The 12,968-nt window shown below is 37.9% G+C and overlaps 1 protein-coding gene across 1 annotated transcript in view; it reads right to left on the bottom strand.

The window, feature by feature from the left end:
- The window catches only part of Map3k15 (mitogen-activated protein kinase kinase kinase 15), a gene marked incomplete at its 5' end in the record, with an annotated part of 93,807 nt that overhangs the window by 44,955 nt on the left and 35,884 nt on the right, over positions 1–12,968 (bottom strand). The window contains 3 exon segments of the mRNA XM_013509902.1: positions 823–982; positions 1,316–1,428; positions 3,072–3,242. Coding sequence (XP_013365356.1) covers positions 823–982; positions 1,316–1,428; positions 3,072–3,242 — 444 coding nt within the window.

Below are 12,968 nucleotides of genomic sequence, written 5' to 3'. Positions count from 1 at the left end.
TCACTATTCCCAGACCTTTTCCCGTAAGTCACACACCAAACACATATCTATAACTAAAATGAGATCATCTAGAAAAGTGGTTCTCAAACTGTGGTTCCCCAAACCTAGCATCAGCATCTTGTCATTTGCAAATACAAATTCTCAAGCTCTATCCTAGACCTACTGAACTAGAAAACCTGAGGGTGGGCCCATTAATCTGTATTTTAACTAGCACAGGTGATTCTGATGCATGATAAAGATTGAGAGCCACTTTAAGGAAAAATGTACCCTGCAACTGGCTTTTTATTCTACAATAAACTATGAACCCACTTCCACGTCTTTAAGTATTCTTGCCTATACACTTAAATGGCTGCATAGTGGCCTAACTTTAGGCTGTTGTTTTGCCTTCCTATTGACCACATTCTATTATTGGTCTTTTCGTTCCAGTATTCATTTATTGTGAACATCATTTTCTTGATGTGCTTTTAAAGTTTTACTATATGTTTTCTCACAAATGCATAATTACATACTAGTACCAAAGAATATTTTGTTCTCAGAACATAGACAACCTGAAGATGTTAATATGGTTGAGAGCCTAATCTCAGGGACAGTATGTAAGGGTTTATTCTGTGTGTTCATATGTCTGTCTCTCCCTTCCTTCACACAAATTCAGTGAGGTCTCAGCTGTTATGTCTTCCCTAACTACTTTAATGAAGAAGTCAGAAGGGGAAACACAGGAGCTGCTATTCTTTTGTGCATTTCCACCTTTCCTCCTTAAGGGAGATATTTCAGAGCAAGGTCAGATATCAAGATGGGTGATGACAAGGCAAAGGTAAGACTTACCAGAGTGGAGGTCTCAGTTTGAACAACTGCTCCGCTGCCTGGACTGCCTTCCCAACATCATCGACCAGCATGGTCATGGTGAAGAACTGACACGCATCCCAGTAATTGTTCATGTACTCCAAGCTCCCTCTTCTTCCCAACAAATTGTTCATCTGGACACCTTTGGAATTTGAATTTTAGAGAGATCATGAAAATCTCTTCTAGTCCCTATCATAATATGCAAGACTTTAGGTAGAGCATAAGCAGGTATTTTATTTTGGCTGCTGTCTTAGGTGTGCTGTCAGAAAATAACTATTTTTTTTGAGATATAGTGCTAGTTATTTGGACACAAATGTTCACAATTTACTCTTGTGGTACTAGGGATTGAACCTAGAGCCTTGTGTATGCTAGGCAAGTGCTCTACCCATGGAACTGTCTCCCCAGCCCAACTGGACACAATGTTTATGCTAAACTTGTGTAACCAAAGCATCACCATCTGCAATAATAACTTTACCTATTTTTCTTAGCTCCATACAAGTTTCAAAGTGTTGTCCAGCAGCTATCAGCAAAATCGAAAGATTGGTTCCCGAATAAAGAGATGGCTGGAGTTCAAATCCTCTGCGATACCTGTTATAAACCCAAATTCTTATTACATTATGTTAGAACAAAAATGACATATGACAGAGCCTCCCACAGGTATGGCAGGAGGAAGGGGTTGGGGCAAAGCAGTTAGATTTAAATGAGAGCAGACAAAAATGCCGAGAGTTCTTCTGATGGAAGGCTGCTGGCTATACCTTCAAAATTTCAGAATCCAATTTCTTACCATTTTCATCTCTACTATGTGGGTTCAAGATACCATCAGTTCTCCCCTACATTATTGCAATAGTCACCTCACTCTTCTCTGCTTCTGTACTTGCCCCTTGCAGTAGACTGTTTAATGATCACAAATTTCACACATCTCAACACAACTTTACCATCCTCCTATACAAAAGTGTGGTGCATTTCTACTCTACACTTTTGATTAGGGCAAGTTGTGTGCTTTGCTTCTATCAATAGCACTTGGCAGCAGTGACTGAACATGAGTTCCCAAACCTAAGTCCCAGGAAGCTCTGCAGCTTTTACCTTCAGTCTCTGAGAATTCTGCCTACCATGTAAGAAACCTGGTCTACCAGGCTTAGAACCACATGGCAGACGAGGGACGTGCTGCACTAACAGTCAACACCAGCTGTGAAATGATATGGGGCCATCTTGGATCTTTTAGTCCTCCCTAACCCTATAGCTGACCGTAGTTTTCAGGTGTGAGCCCAGGTGAAGCCAGTAGTGGAATTATCTAGAAAGCCCACAGAATCATTGCTGTTGTTTGAAGCCATTAACTTTTGAAGTTATTTGTTATACTGAAAGGCAGAGCTGAGACACCTTCTAAAATACATTCTTTGTATAACACAGAATACTCTCGTTAAAATGCGTGTTAGACCTTGTCACTCCTCTGCTCAGAATCCTCCAATGATGTGCCTTCCTGCTCACAGAAAAGAAACCTCATATCCCTATCTTTTCATGCTGCTCTCTTTTGCTTACCCCTCACTATCCTGGAGTATGCCCAGCATGCTTTTCTCTTCAGAGTATTTGCCCTTGCTGCTCTCTCCACTCAGAACACTTTCTCCATATTTTTCTGTGAGGCCCACCCCCGCACCATCATATACTTTTTTGCCTTTACCAACCACCCTATTTAGTAATGCAGACCATCCTCTAAGCCTTCTTTTTCCCCTCCCTGCTTAACTTTTACCCATAGCCCTGACCATCAGATGAAATCATGTAATTTTACTTTGTCTGACTTTCCTCCCCAATAATGCAAGTCTCCAGAGAGCAAGGATTCACATCCGATGTGCCCACATTCCCATCTAGCAAAGTTTCTGATATAAAGTAAGTCCTCAATAAACATTTGTTCAATGAATGAATAAACAAAGAGCATATTCGGAAAATAATGCCCTGATGGAGGTGAACAAAGTTCTGGAACAGCTAAGTGTAAAGAACCATATTAAGCCTTCTCCTGCCTCATAAATTAGTGAATTTATGGGGTGACTGTGACCATCAGAAAACCCTGGTTCTCATAGTTTTCACTCAGATGAGAGAATCTGGAAATTCCCAAGCCACATTTATTGCAAATGTTTTTCACTGCCAGGAGACAGGCACACACGTATGCACATAGGGAAGGACCCTGGACGTTCAGCCTATTCAGTTCTATTCTTTGCAGAGACATATGTGCTATTTACCATGCAATGGCCTTGTCTCGGCTGATATCATCTTCACACTCTGAATCCAAGAACATATCCTTGTAGATCCTCCCACAGAGGCAGAACATGTCAGGGGCTGGGTGCTCACAGCTCTGCAAAACCTGCAGCATGATGTGAAGAGCCTTCTCACGGTCACCTGGGCTGTTTCTCCTGAAAGATACATGTTATACGATCACATCTGGATCACTACTGAGGAGTATATATGCATTTGTTCTTCTGGAAGACTGGGTATGAGGGTGCTGTGCTTTAAAGGAAAAATATTCTAAGTAATATTTCAATTTTTCTTTTCACATATAGCAACTGCCTAAGGTTGACTCCAGTAAGTCTTATACAAGTTCATTCAGTCCTTACTTGATCCTCTCTCCAACAAATAAATCATAAGAAAAGAAAAAATAAGAGGAAACCAATATAATAAAGACAAGTTCAAATCAGCCAAGTACAGCATACAGACTTTGGATCATGCAGATAAACCCACTGTAAAAAAAAAAAAAGAAAAAATTGGGAAAATATGAACATTGCCACTGAGGAATTATTGTTAAATTTCATATATACAATAATGAAGACTTTTTATAAACTGTGCTTAACTTTTATAGATATAAAATGGGTAAAATGTTATGTCTGAGTCATAATAAATCCAGTGTTAGAGCATGAAGGAGTAGGAATAAAGGGGAAAACAAAACTGACCGTGCAATGATAATTATCCACGTGAGTAGGGGAACATGGGGGTTCATTATAGTGGTGGTGAATTGTACGTATCAATTTGACTTGGCTAAAGGAAGCTCAGATAGCTGATAAAAATATTGTATCTAGGTGAGGCTAAAAAGGTGCTCAGGAAGATTAGCATTTGAATCAATAGACTAAAACAACCTGCCTTCACTAGTGGAGGCAGGGTATCATCTGACTCTGCTGAAAGAACAAAAAGGCTGAGGAAGGATAAATCACCCTCCCCTCCTCCTTCCCTCTCCTTTCTCTCTCCCCTCCTCATTCTCATTCTCATTTTTATTCCCATTCATTCACCCTCCCTCTCTCCTTGAGCTGGGACATCCACCTTATGCCCTCAGACACTGACATTCCTGGTTCTCAGGCTTTCGGACTCAGACTTACGCCAGTGGCAGCCCCAGTTCTCAGGTCTTTGGACTCAGACTGAATTATACTACTGGTTCCTCTGGGTCTCCAGCTCCTCCTAGACAGCATATCATGGGACTTCTAGGCCACCATAATCCCATGACCAGTGTTCATAATAAGTCTTACGTATCTATATATTCTATTGGACTGTGTCCATTGAAAACCCTACCTAACACAATTACATTATTCCCTACTTTGGAAGGTATTTGAAATTTTACATAATAAAAACAGAAAATATAAAAGGTACCCATGCTAACTTAATAGTTGTACTTATAGAATCTGAAAATATTTAAAAGATCTGTAAATATTTAGAATTTTTTGCACAAATCTGTCTGCTGTGCCATTGATTATAATAGTAAGGAACTAGAGATGATACAAATGTCCATTAGCAGAAGAAATGGCCATATATATCTTGTAGCAACCCAACTATGGACTACCATGCAACCCTAATAAAGGAGCAGACCCACATGTAATTATATAGGGCTTCTTAAAACTTTGTGGAAAAAACTGCTGAACTAAATGAAAAGTATGATTCTATGCTTTGAAATAAAAACTATCTATATGTATGTTTATGTACCTGAACAAAAGCCTAGAAGGATACACATTAAACTGCTCAGAAAACCATTGCTGGGATTTATAAAGGGTGGTCCTGTGTATACTTTGTTAATAAGTAAATTATCCTTTTAAATTTCTTGGTAATTTTACAACAGTCCCTTTTATGATTTCTTTCCCAAGAGGATCTATGTCATCACAAAAACTACTGAAGTAACCATGAAGCCTGATTAGGACCTAGAATAGTCTTTCTCCACTGGGCTTCTGTAATAGAATTAAACCTTAGAGCAAATTATTTGATTATTTTAATGACTATTTTCTCAGTTCTCTCAAGGATGACTCATGGTTAGCTCCATTCAAGACACAAGAGAGAAATTCATTAATTTCATACAATGGATGCTAAAGGGCATTAGGGTTTTTTCCTCTTGTCAGAACCCAAACTAAGCTGCGAAAGACTAATCTAGACACTTGGTGGTCTTCTGGAAACCTACAAAATTAAGCCTTTATTTTGACTGATTTTTTCCATTTTCTACCTTAGTCTTATTTAATATGTTTGATCTTTTATCTCTTTGTTGTATAGAACCTAATTTAACTGGCCTACAAACCAGATCTCTTTTCTGCACAGAGCACCCATGATATTAATTTTTAAAGAGCCAACAGATACCAATCCAACTCAAATTTACAAAAGCATTATATTACTTCTAATGTCTGTGGTGAGAGTATGAAAAAGATTAAAACTTTAATGAAGTACAAAATTTCCACACCTGTTATTAGCCCGCTTTTGAGGTGTGACATATTCAGGATTGTGCAAAGAATGTGCTTAACTTGCTTAAGTGCTTAATTATTTATCTGAGTTCAGATTGGGTTTTTTCTTATCTTTTCTTTTCTTTTTGAACCAGTTCCATTGAGATTTCCCTTAAAGTTTTTCATTAATTTGATTTGTTTCGTTTTTTTGGTTTTTTTTTCCGGTACCGGGAATCAAACTCATGACCTTGTGCTTGCCAGGCAGGCACTGTGCCGCTGAGCTAAATCCCCAGCCCCTTTTCATTAATTTGAAACTTTCCCATGCTACTCAAAACAAAACGTCTTTTGAGTATAAAGAAAACAAAACAAAAATCAAGCACCTGAAAAAAATGAAAAGCATAGATTTTCAGCTTAAAAGCCTCTTTAAGACAGGTGCTAAATAGCTAATCCCTTTAGTAGTTAATAATCAGCTTTCAGATCTGCTTATCATTTTCAGATCCCAAGGTACCCAAGAACAAACCCACAGATAAAAACTCCTGTGTGTAATCAGTCAGCAACATCTGTTTCTGACAATAAGGTCATTTCACAATGAAGAGAAGAAAATGACAATAGTGGGTCTGAACCTTGGCTACACATTAGAAACACCGCAGGAGATTTAAAAGCCCTGGAACCCAGGGTGCACCCTAGACCAATTAATTCTAAATCTCGGGGGATCAGATCCACACATCTGTGTGTGTTATCATGCACATTCTGATTCAGTAGGTCTGCATCATTGCCAAATCCACCAAGTAGTTCGTAGTTTTTGTCCTATTTGATCTATGTGTGTTTGACTCACATTCACTTTACAACTGTGCACCCCTCACTCCTTGGACTGTCTTCCTCATTTGTTTTGCAGGACACCATACTTGCCTAATTGTCCTCCACCTATAGCTCTACTTTCTGGTTCCTGTTCATCCCTCTGGTCTTTTGACATTAGACTGTCCCCAAGCACAATCTTTGACCTTTCTTCTTTATTAGTAACTACACTAAATCCCTGATAGCATTCTGTGTCATGATTTTTTAAACTATCTGTATTCTTGTGACTCCCAAATTTCTATCTCCAGCCCAGATATATCCCCTAAACACCAGACTTGTATATCCAATTGACTTCTCAGCCTCTCCCCTGCATGTTTAATACCTCAAACTTAACAGATCTAAAGTCAAACACTTATTCCTTTTATCAAACCTATTCTTTTCACACCCTTCCCTGTCTATTCTTCTTGCTAGTTGGGTCAAAAACTTTAGCATCATTCTTATTCCCCTAGTGTCCTTTATTCAATCAGTAAATGCTATTGGATTTTATTTCAAACCATCTTCTAAACTGGTCCACTCCTCATGACTCCCACAGTCACAACCTTCCTCCAAACTGCCACATTTCCCACTTCTATCCTTCTCTGTTTATTATCTATTCTCAACACAGAAGTCAGGATGATCCAGCTACACTGTAAGTCAGGTCATGTCACTAAGAACTCACCAGTGGCTCCCATCTTGGAATACACACTATTTTTTTCAATGGCTTATAAGGTTTTAGAAGATCTCCCCCCCCCATTATTTCAGCCTCAGTGAGCTGTTGGTACCACTGAAAGCTCTAAAAGGTTCACCAACACTGAACTAGACCTTGAAGGATTATCCTAGTCAGGTAAATAATGAGGGAAAGCACATTCTCAGAAGAGCAAACTGCATGCAGTCATCCACAGGTGCAAAGAGTCTGCTGCTCTTCAGATAGGTGACAGATGAGGGTAGTCAGAGAGTGGTGAACCAGGGAAGCAGGATCAGAATAAGGTGAAGCCACATGGAGTCATTTGCTTCCTCTTCTACCATTTCTCACACGCTTCCTTAACCAAGGGATGCTTACACAGAAGAACTCAGAAACTTTTCAAGTTTCACATTTTACTCCAACAAGATTTCCAGAACCCGCTTCCTTCCAAGACACATTCCCCCCAAATATCCAAGGAGTGGCTTGGGCCCTCCTCGTACCCCTAAATGCACAAGGAAACCAACACATGGAGAGCTGGTTCCTCCATGTTTGAGGCCTTCTTTCTGAACTCTTGTCCAATTAAGGGGCTAGCCGCTGGGTACAACTTCCTTTCATCTTATTCACTGGACAACTACTCTCAAAAGTACAAAAAATAGCATTGTTGTTAATATTCAGTGTATGTCACCTGAGATCATTGTATGAAACCTACTTTAATGCCTTACCGAAAGAGTGAGATTTCAATGTCAACAAACAGCCAGCTGCAGCACGTGTGCCTTTCACCACCACTGTCCTAGAGGAAAGCAACTAAAAGTATTGGAGTAGAGTTTACTTTCCCTGGAATGGTGATAGAATTGAGCTTACATCCCAAATAGGACTGAGTCTGCTGACAGGATACAGGATTCACTACAAAGGAAAGGTCTCAAAAATCTATCTATAATCAATTAACTAATAAAATACTGCTCCTAGTTACAGATTCACAGAATATCCGAAAAGAGAGTAATATTCAAGATCAGCTGATCCAAGGCTATGGGGTTCAGAAAAGCTTGGTGACCTGCTTATGGCCAAGTCCATGTAGGTAGTGGTAGAGTTGAGACTTGGTTTAGGTTGATCTCCCATAACCTTTAGTAACTTCCTAGTGCCCACAGAACAAAATCCAAACTCCTTAGCTTACCAATCAAGGTTCTCAATCACTGAAGTTAACCTCGTTTCATCAGCCATCCACTTCTTTCTGTCCTAAATGAATCCTTTGTCCAGGTTCAACTGGACTGACCATTATAGTCAGAGCCCACCTTAGTCTCCTGTCGTGTCATGCATCAATGACAGAAATACATGAAAGGGTACTGGATGATCTTGCAATATGGCACTTTGAGTACAACCAAAAAGCATACCCTGAACTGGTATCCAGCTTACAGCCCACTCTCTTTATTTTTGATCTTTAACTCACAATTAATACCCACTCCTAAATCCTGGGAATTAGAATGACTGGTCCACAGATACCAGGTAAATAGCAGCAAAGCAGGCATGCAATACAGATTACCTAACTCCCAAACCAATACATTTCCTACCACACAAATGCTTTTCTTTATGAGTCTATCAACACAGGTGTAAAAGAATCCTCTCTATATTGCTTAAATAAGAACTGTAATAGGGGCTGGAGATTTAGCTCAGTGGCAAAGCGTCTGCCTGGAAAGCGCAAGGTCATGAGTTCGATTCCTGGGACTGGAAGAAAAACAAAAACAAACAAATAAGAACTGTAATAACACTGTGAAGTATTCACATACACACAAACACAATTCTTATGAATTTTAAGTGAAGCCTGTCTAAAACTACCTTACTGAAGTATTTCCATCTAAAAGAAAATGTAAATTGCCATCCTTAAATTTAGAAGGAGGTTATATAGGATTGATTTGGTGGCCCTCATGTCTCTTCAAAATCTTAAAAGCTGTCTTACTGTTTCTCCTGATCAATGTCCTTATTTCAAGAGCAGCAGTGACTGAATGATGACATGTGAAGTGTTCTAATATATACTCTAAGGCATAGTAGGCTGAATCTATAGGAAACTCTCAGTAGATGCTTCCTAAATGGAAGTGTGACTTTTTTCCTTTGTTTGGAGTCCTCAGACAGAGATGAGAAGGTAGCTTTCCTGAGTTTATTGTCTCCTGGACTTCAGGTTTGGTTTTTCAGATGGAATGTGGCACGTAACAGGGACTGTGCTATTTATTCAGAGTGCCAGGTGGAGAAATTGATTGCAACTTATATTGCTCAGGAAGTTCCTCAGGAATGGTTAATAATTAATGGTTTACTCTCTGTGTTAAAATATATTACAGACAAATTCTTGGTCCTCAAATGACATCTAAAGCTAGTAACTACAAATACTTGCTACTATAAGCTTGAACACATTAATCAAGGGAGCAACTGGCAAAGCTGCTATCACTGAAATTTTCTGGATGTCCAGTGGCAAAGATGAAAGATAAGACAAAAATGAAATCCATGAAAAACCACATAAACAAGAAACTATGTTCTTAAATCTCACTGGTGGAAAATTTGATGTCAGGTAGGGGAAAGTCTCCTCTTCAAAAGTCTTTTACTACTTGTATTTAAGTATTATTAGTATAACTCTTTCAATGTTGTGTTGTCCTAAGCTGACAGAAAAGTTTCCCATAACACTGTTTTAGGGTCAGCCCATGTATTTTAATTGTTTAGAAGAACATTTCATTAATTCCCATTATCCTTAATTGTTTCACAGCAGTCCAGTCCATGGTTTTGTAGGACGTAAAAGGCATAGAGGGTTTGAAATATTCCAAATTTAAGTGTCCTCTGTATAATCAGTGTCAGTTAAGATCAATGGGCAACTTTTTGGCTACATTACAAATACTTTTTATTGTCTACTTTAGTATATGTGCTGTCAAAACAAGCACTTTATTGTCAACTTTAAAAGACCATAATTCCTATAGACCAACCCACTATATCACTTGGCACTTTCTGTACTATCTCTGTAGCCTTTTTATATAACAATGTTATCTCCCAATTTGACTTAAGAAGCGTAAATGGGAGATAAATGGAGGAGGTACTACACTTTTATGATCTGCTTTCCAGCTGCCAGGGACTGTACAGGTCATTTGGATATCGTATATCTTATTTAAGTCTTACTATAGACATCATCATCCCAGTTTACAGGAGAACAAACTCAGGATTGAACTTAATTACTTTGTCAACATTGTACTGCTAGTAAGAAATTCAGTTGTCAAAGTATATGCTTCTTCTATACCCTGCAATGCTCCTTAAAAGCCGTGTTTTGTTTTGTTTTGTTTTTTTCTTTTTTTGGTACCAGGAATCAAACTCGAGACCTTGCACTTGCCAGGCAGGCACTTGTGCCACTGAGCTATCTCCCCAGCCCTAAAAGCCATGTTCTTAACCAGCAATGATTTTGTCACATGTGAGACAACCATGAATATCTGGAAGCATTTTAATTTTTATATTTAGGGGTGGGAAACTATGGACTTCCAGTGGGTAGAGAAAAGCGAAGTAGCTAAACACCCTACAGTACATAGGCTATCCCCTACTGCAGAGAATTATCCATCCCCATATATCAATAGTACCAAGGTTGGGAAACATACGGTAAAGTAATAATCTTTGAATTTACCAAACATAGTATTCTTTTGTCTACAAATATGCACATTCAAATGAACCCTGTTTCACTCAAAATAGTTATTTCAGAGGACCAAATATTTATTCTGATGAAATTCTTATGTTACCAACTTCTCTTTATTAATTTTCTCCAGAGCCAAAGGTATGTTATTGCAAATATCTTCTGTGGTGGCACTCTCTGTATCTTGTTAGTACTGTAGTTCTGAAATTTGGGGATCATCAAAAGTTATTCCTCCAACCTGGTAGAAATACAGGTGATCAAGGTACACAGCAGTAGCAACAGCCCTAGCCAAGTATCTGCATCACGCCAGTAGTATTCCAAGTAATATAGATTAAGCATCCCTAATATAAAACTCCAAAATTAAAAATTCTCCAAAACCTGAAACTTTTCGAGTATCATAACAGGGCATTTCAGATTATAGAGTTTTGGATGAGGAGATACTCCAATGATAGAGTCTATGCAAATATTACAAACTCAAAAAAAAAATCTGAAATACTTCTGGTCCTAAGCATTTTTGTAAGGTAAATTCAACCTGTACTTACTACATGGTAAATGTTAAGTCTCCCATTTAGTAGATGAGGAAGGTGATCCTTTGGGAGGTTAAGTGGTTTGACCATGGCCTTAACATTTAAATACTGTATAGGTGCTGGAGTTCGAACCCAGATCCATCTTCTAAACCCACTGGAATAATATTAACCTCCTATGGGCCTTATAACTTGTTTCTTAAGGTAATTTCATAGGAAAAAAAAATCTCTTCTTTCCATAATATTCTGAGGGATGATGGCATTATCAAAACAAAAGCAGGGTATTACAGTGCAATCAGTTGGAAGAGAACAAGTTTCCTTGTCTATGTAAGTTCAAAGGTCTGTGCATGTATATTATATACACGTGTAACAATATTTTTAAAATCACCCATTAACTTCTTCAGTCACGGCTTATGAGCTCTTTTTTTTTATATGCACATGATTCTTCTGTTACACATAAATAAGTCAGTAAGTAAAGGAAGAAGGACAAAGAGGAAACTAAAGAAGGAAATAGCCAAAAAAGTTGATGTCATAGGCTCAAAGAAGCCAGTGAGAAGGAATGAAAACAGAAGTGGCAAATATTATTCAAAAACAAAACATGGATTATCAGCAAGTCTACTTCTTAGGAGAAGATATTTCGTTTCTCAGAAAAATAATGCAAATAAAAAGAGAAAAATAATGCAACTGGCGTTTTTTTTATAAAATGTATATGCGTATTATGGCAATGGTTTTAATGCATATGATACCAAAAGCACAAGCAACAAAAGCAAAAACAGACAAATGGCACTATAACCATCTTGAAAACTTTTGTGCATCAAAGGAGACAACTAACAGAGTGGAAGGGCAACCTACAGAATAGCAGAACATATTTGCAAATCATATATCTGATTAGAAGTTAATATGCAAGGTATATACAGAACTCCTAAACGTATTAAACAACTTGATTAAAAATAAGCAAAAGACTTGGGTAGGTCTTTTTTGAAAGATAATACACAAACAGCCAACAAGCACATAAAAAGATGGTCAACATCACTAATCATCACAGAAATATAAGTTGAAGGTACAATGAGATACCATCTCCCACCCATTAGGATGCTAATATTTAAAAAACAAAACAATTCTTGTTGGCAAGAATTGGAGAAATTGTACATGCCTACTGGGAATATAAATTTGTCAGTTCACTTCAGAAAATAGAATGGGGTTTCCTAGAAAAATAATATTAGAATGACTATACGATCTAGCAGTCCTATTTCTGGGTATACATCAAAAAGAATTGAAAAAAAAGATCTTCAAGAGATATTTGCATGGTCACATTCTCAGTAACATTATTCACAATAGTCAAGAGGTAAAAGCAACCCAAATGTCCATTGATGGATGAGTGAATATACAAAAATGTAGTATTTCCATACAACGGAATACTATTCAGCCTTGAAAAGGAAGAAAATTCTGATATATACTATAGCATGGATGGACTTTAAGGACGTTATACTAAATTAAATAACACAGGCACAAAAGACAAATAGTATATTATTCCATTTATATGAGGTGTCTCAAGTAGTCAATTTCATAGAGATGGAAAGTAGAATGATGGCTACCAGAGGCTTATAAGAAAAGGCAAAGTGTAGGAGCATTGTTTAACAAGTACAAAGTTTCAGACTTGCAGGATGAAAAAGGTCGAGAAATCTGCTTAAAAATAAGTGTAAGTTGACAAATTTTATTTTGTTTTTACCACAGCAAAAACTGAACCAAAAGTATATTATGAAAGC

Source organism: Chinchilla lanigera, unplaced genomic scaffold (assembly GCF_000276665.1).
Source record: "Chinchilla lanigera isolate Chin_1 unplaced genomic scaffold, ChiLan1.0 scaffold00185, whole genome shotgun sequence".
NCBI lineage: Eukaryota > Metazoa > Chordata > Mammalia > Rodentia > Chinchillidae > Chinchilla > Chinchilla lanigera.
Note: the sequence above shows the minus strand (reverse complement) of the source record. Positions and strands in the feature narration are given on the sequence as shown.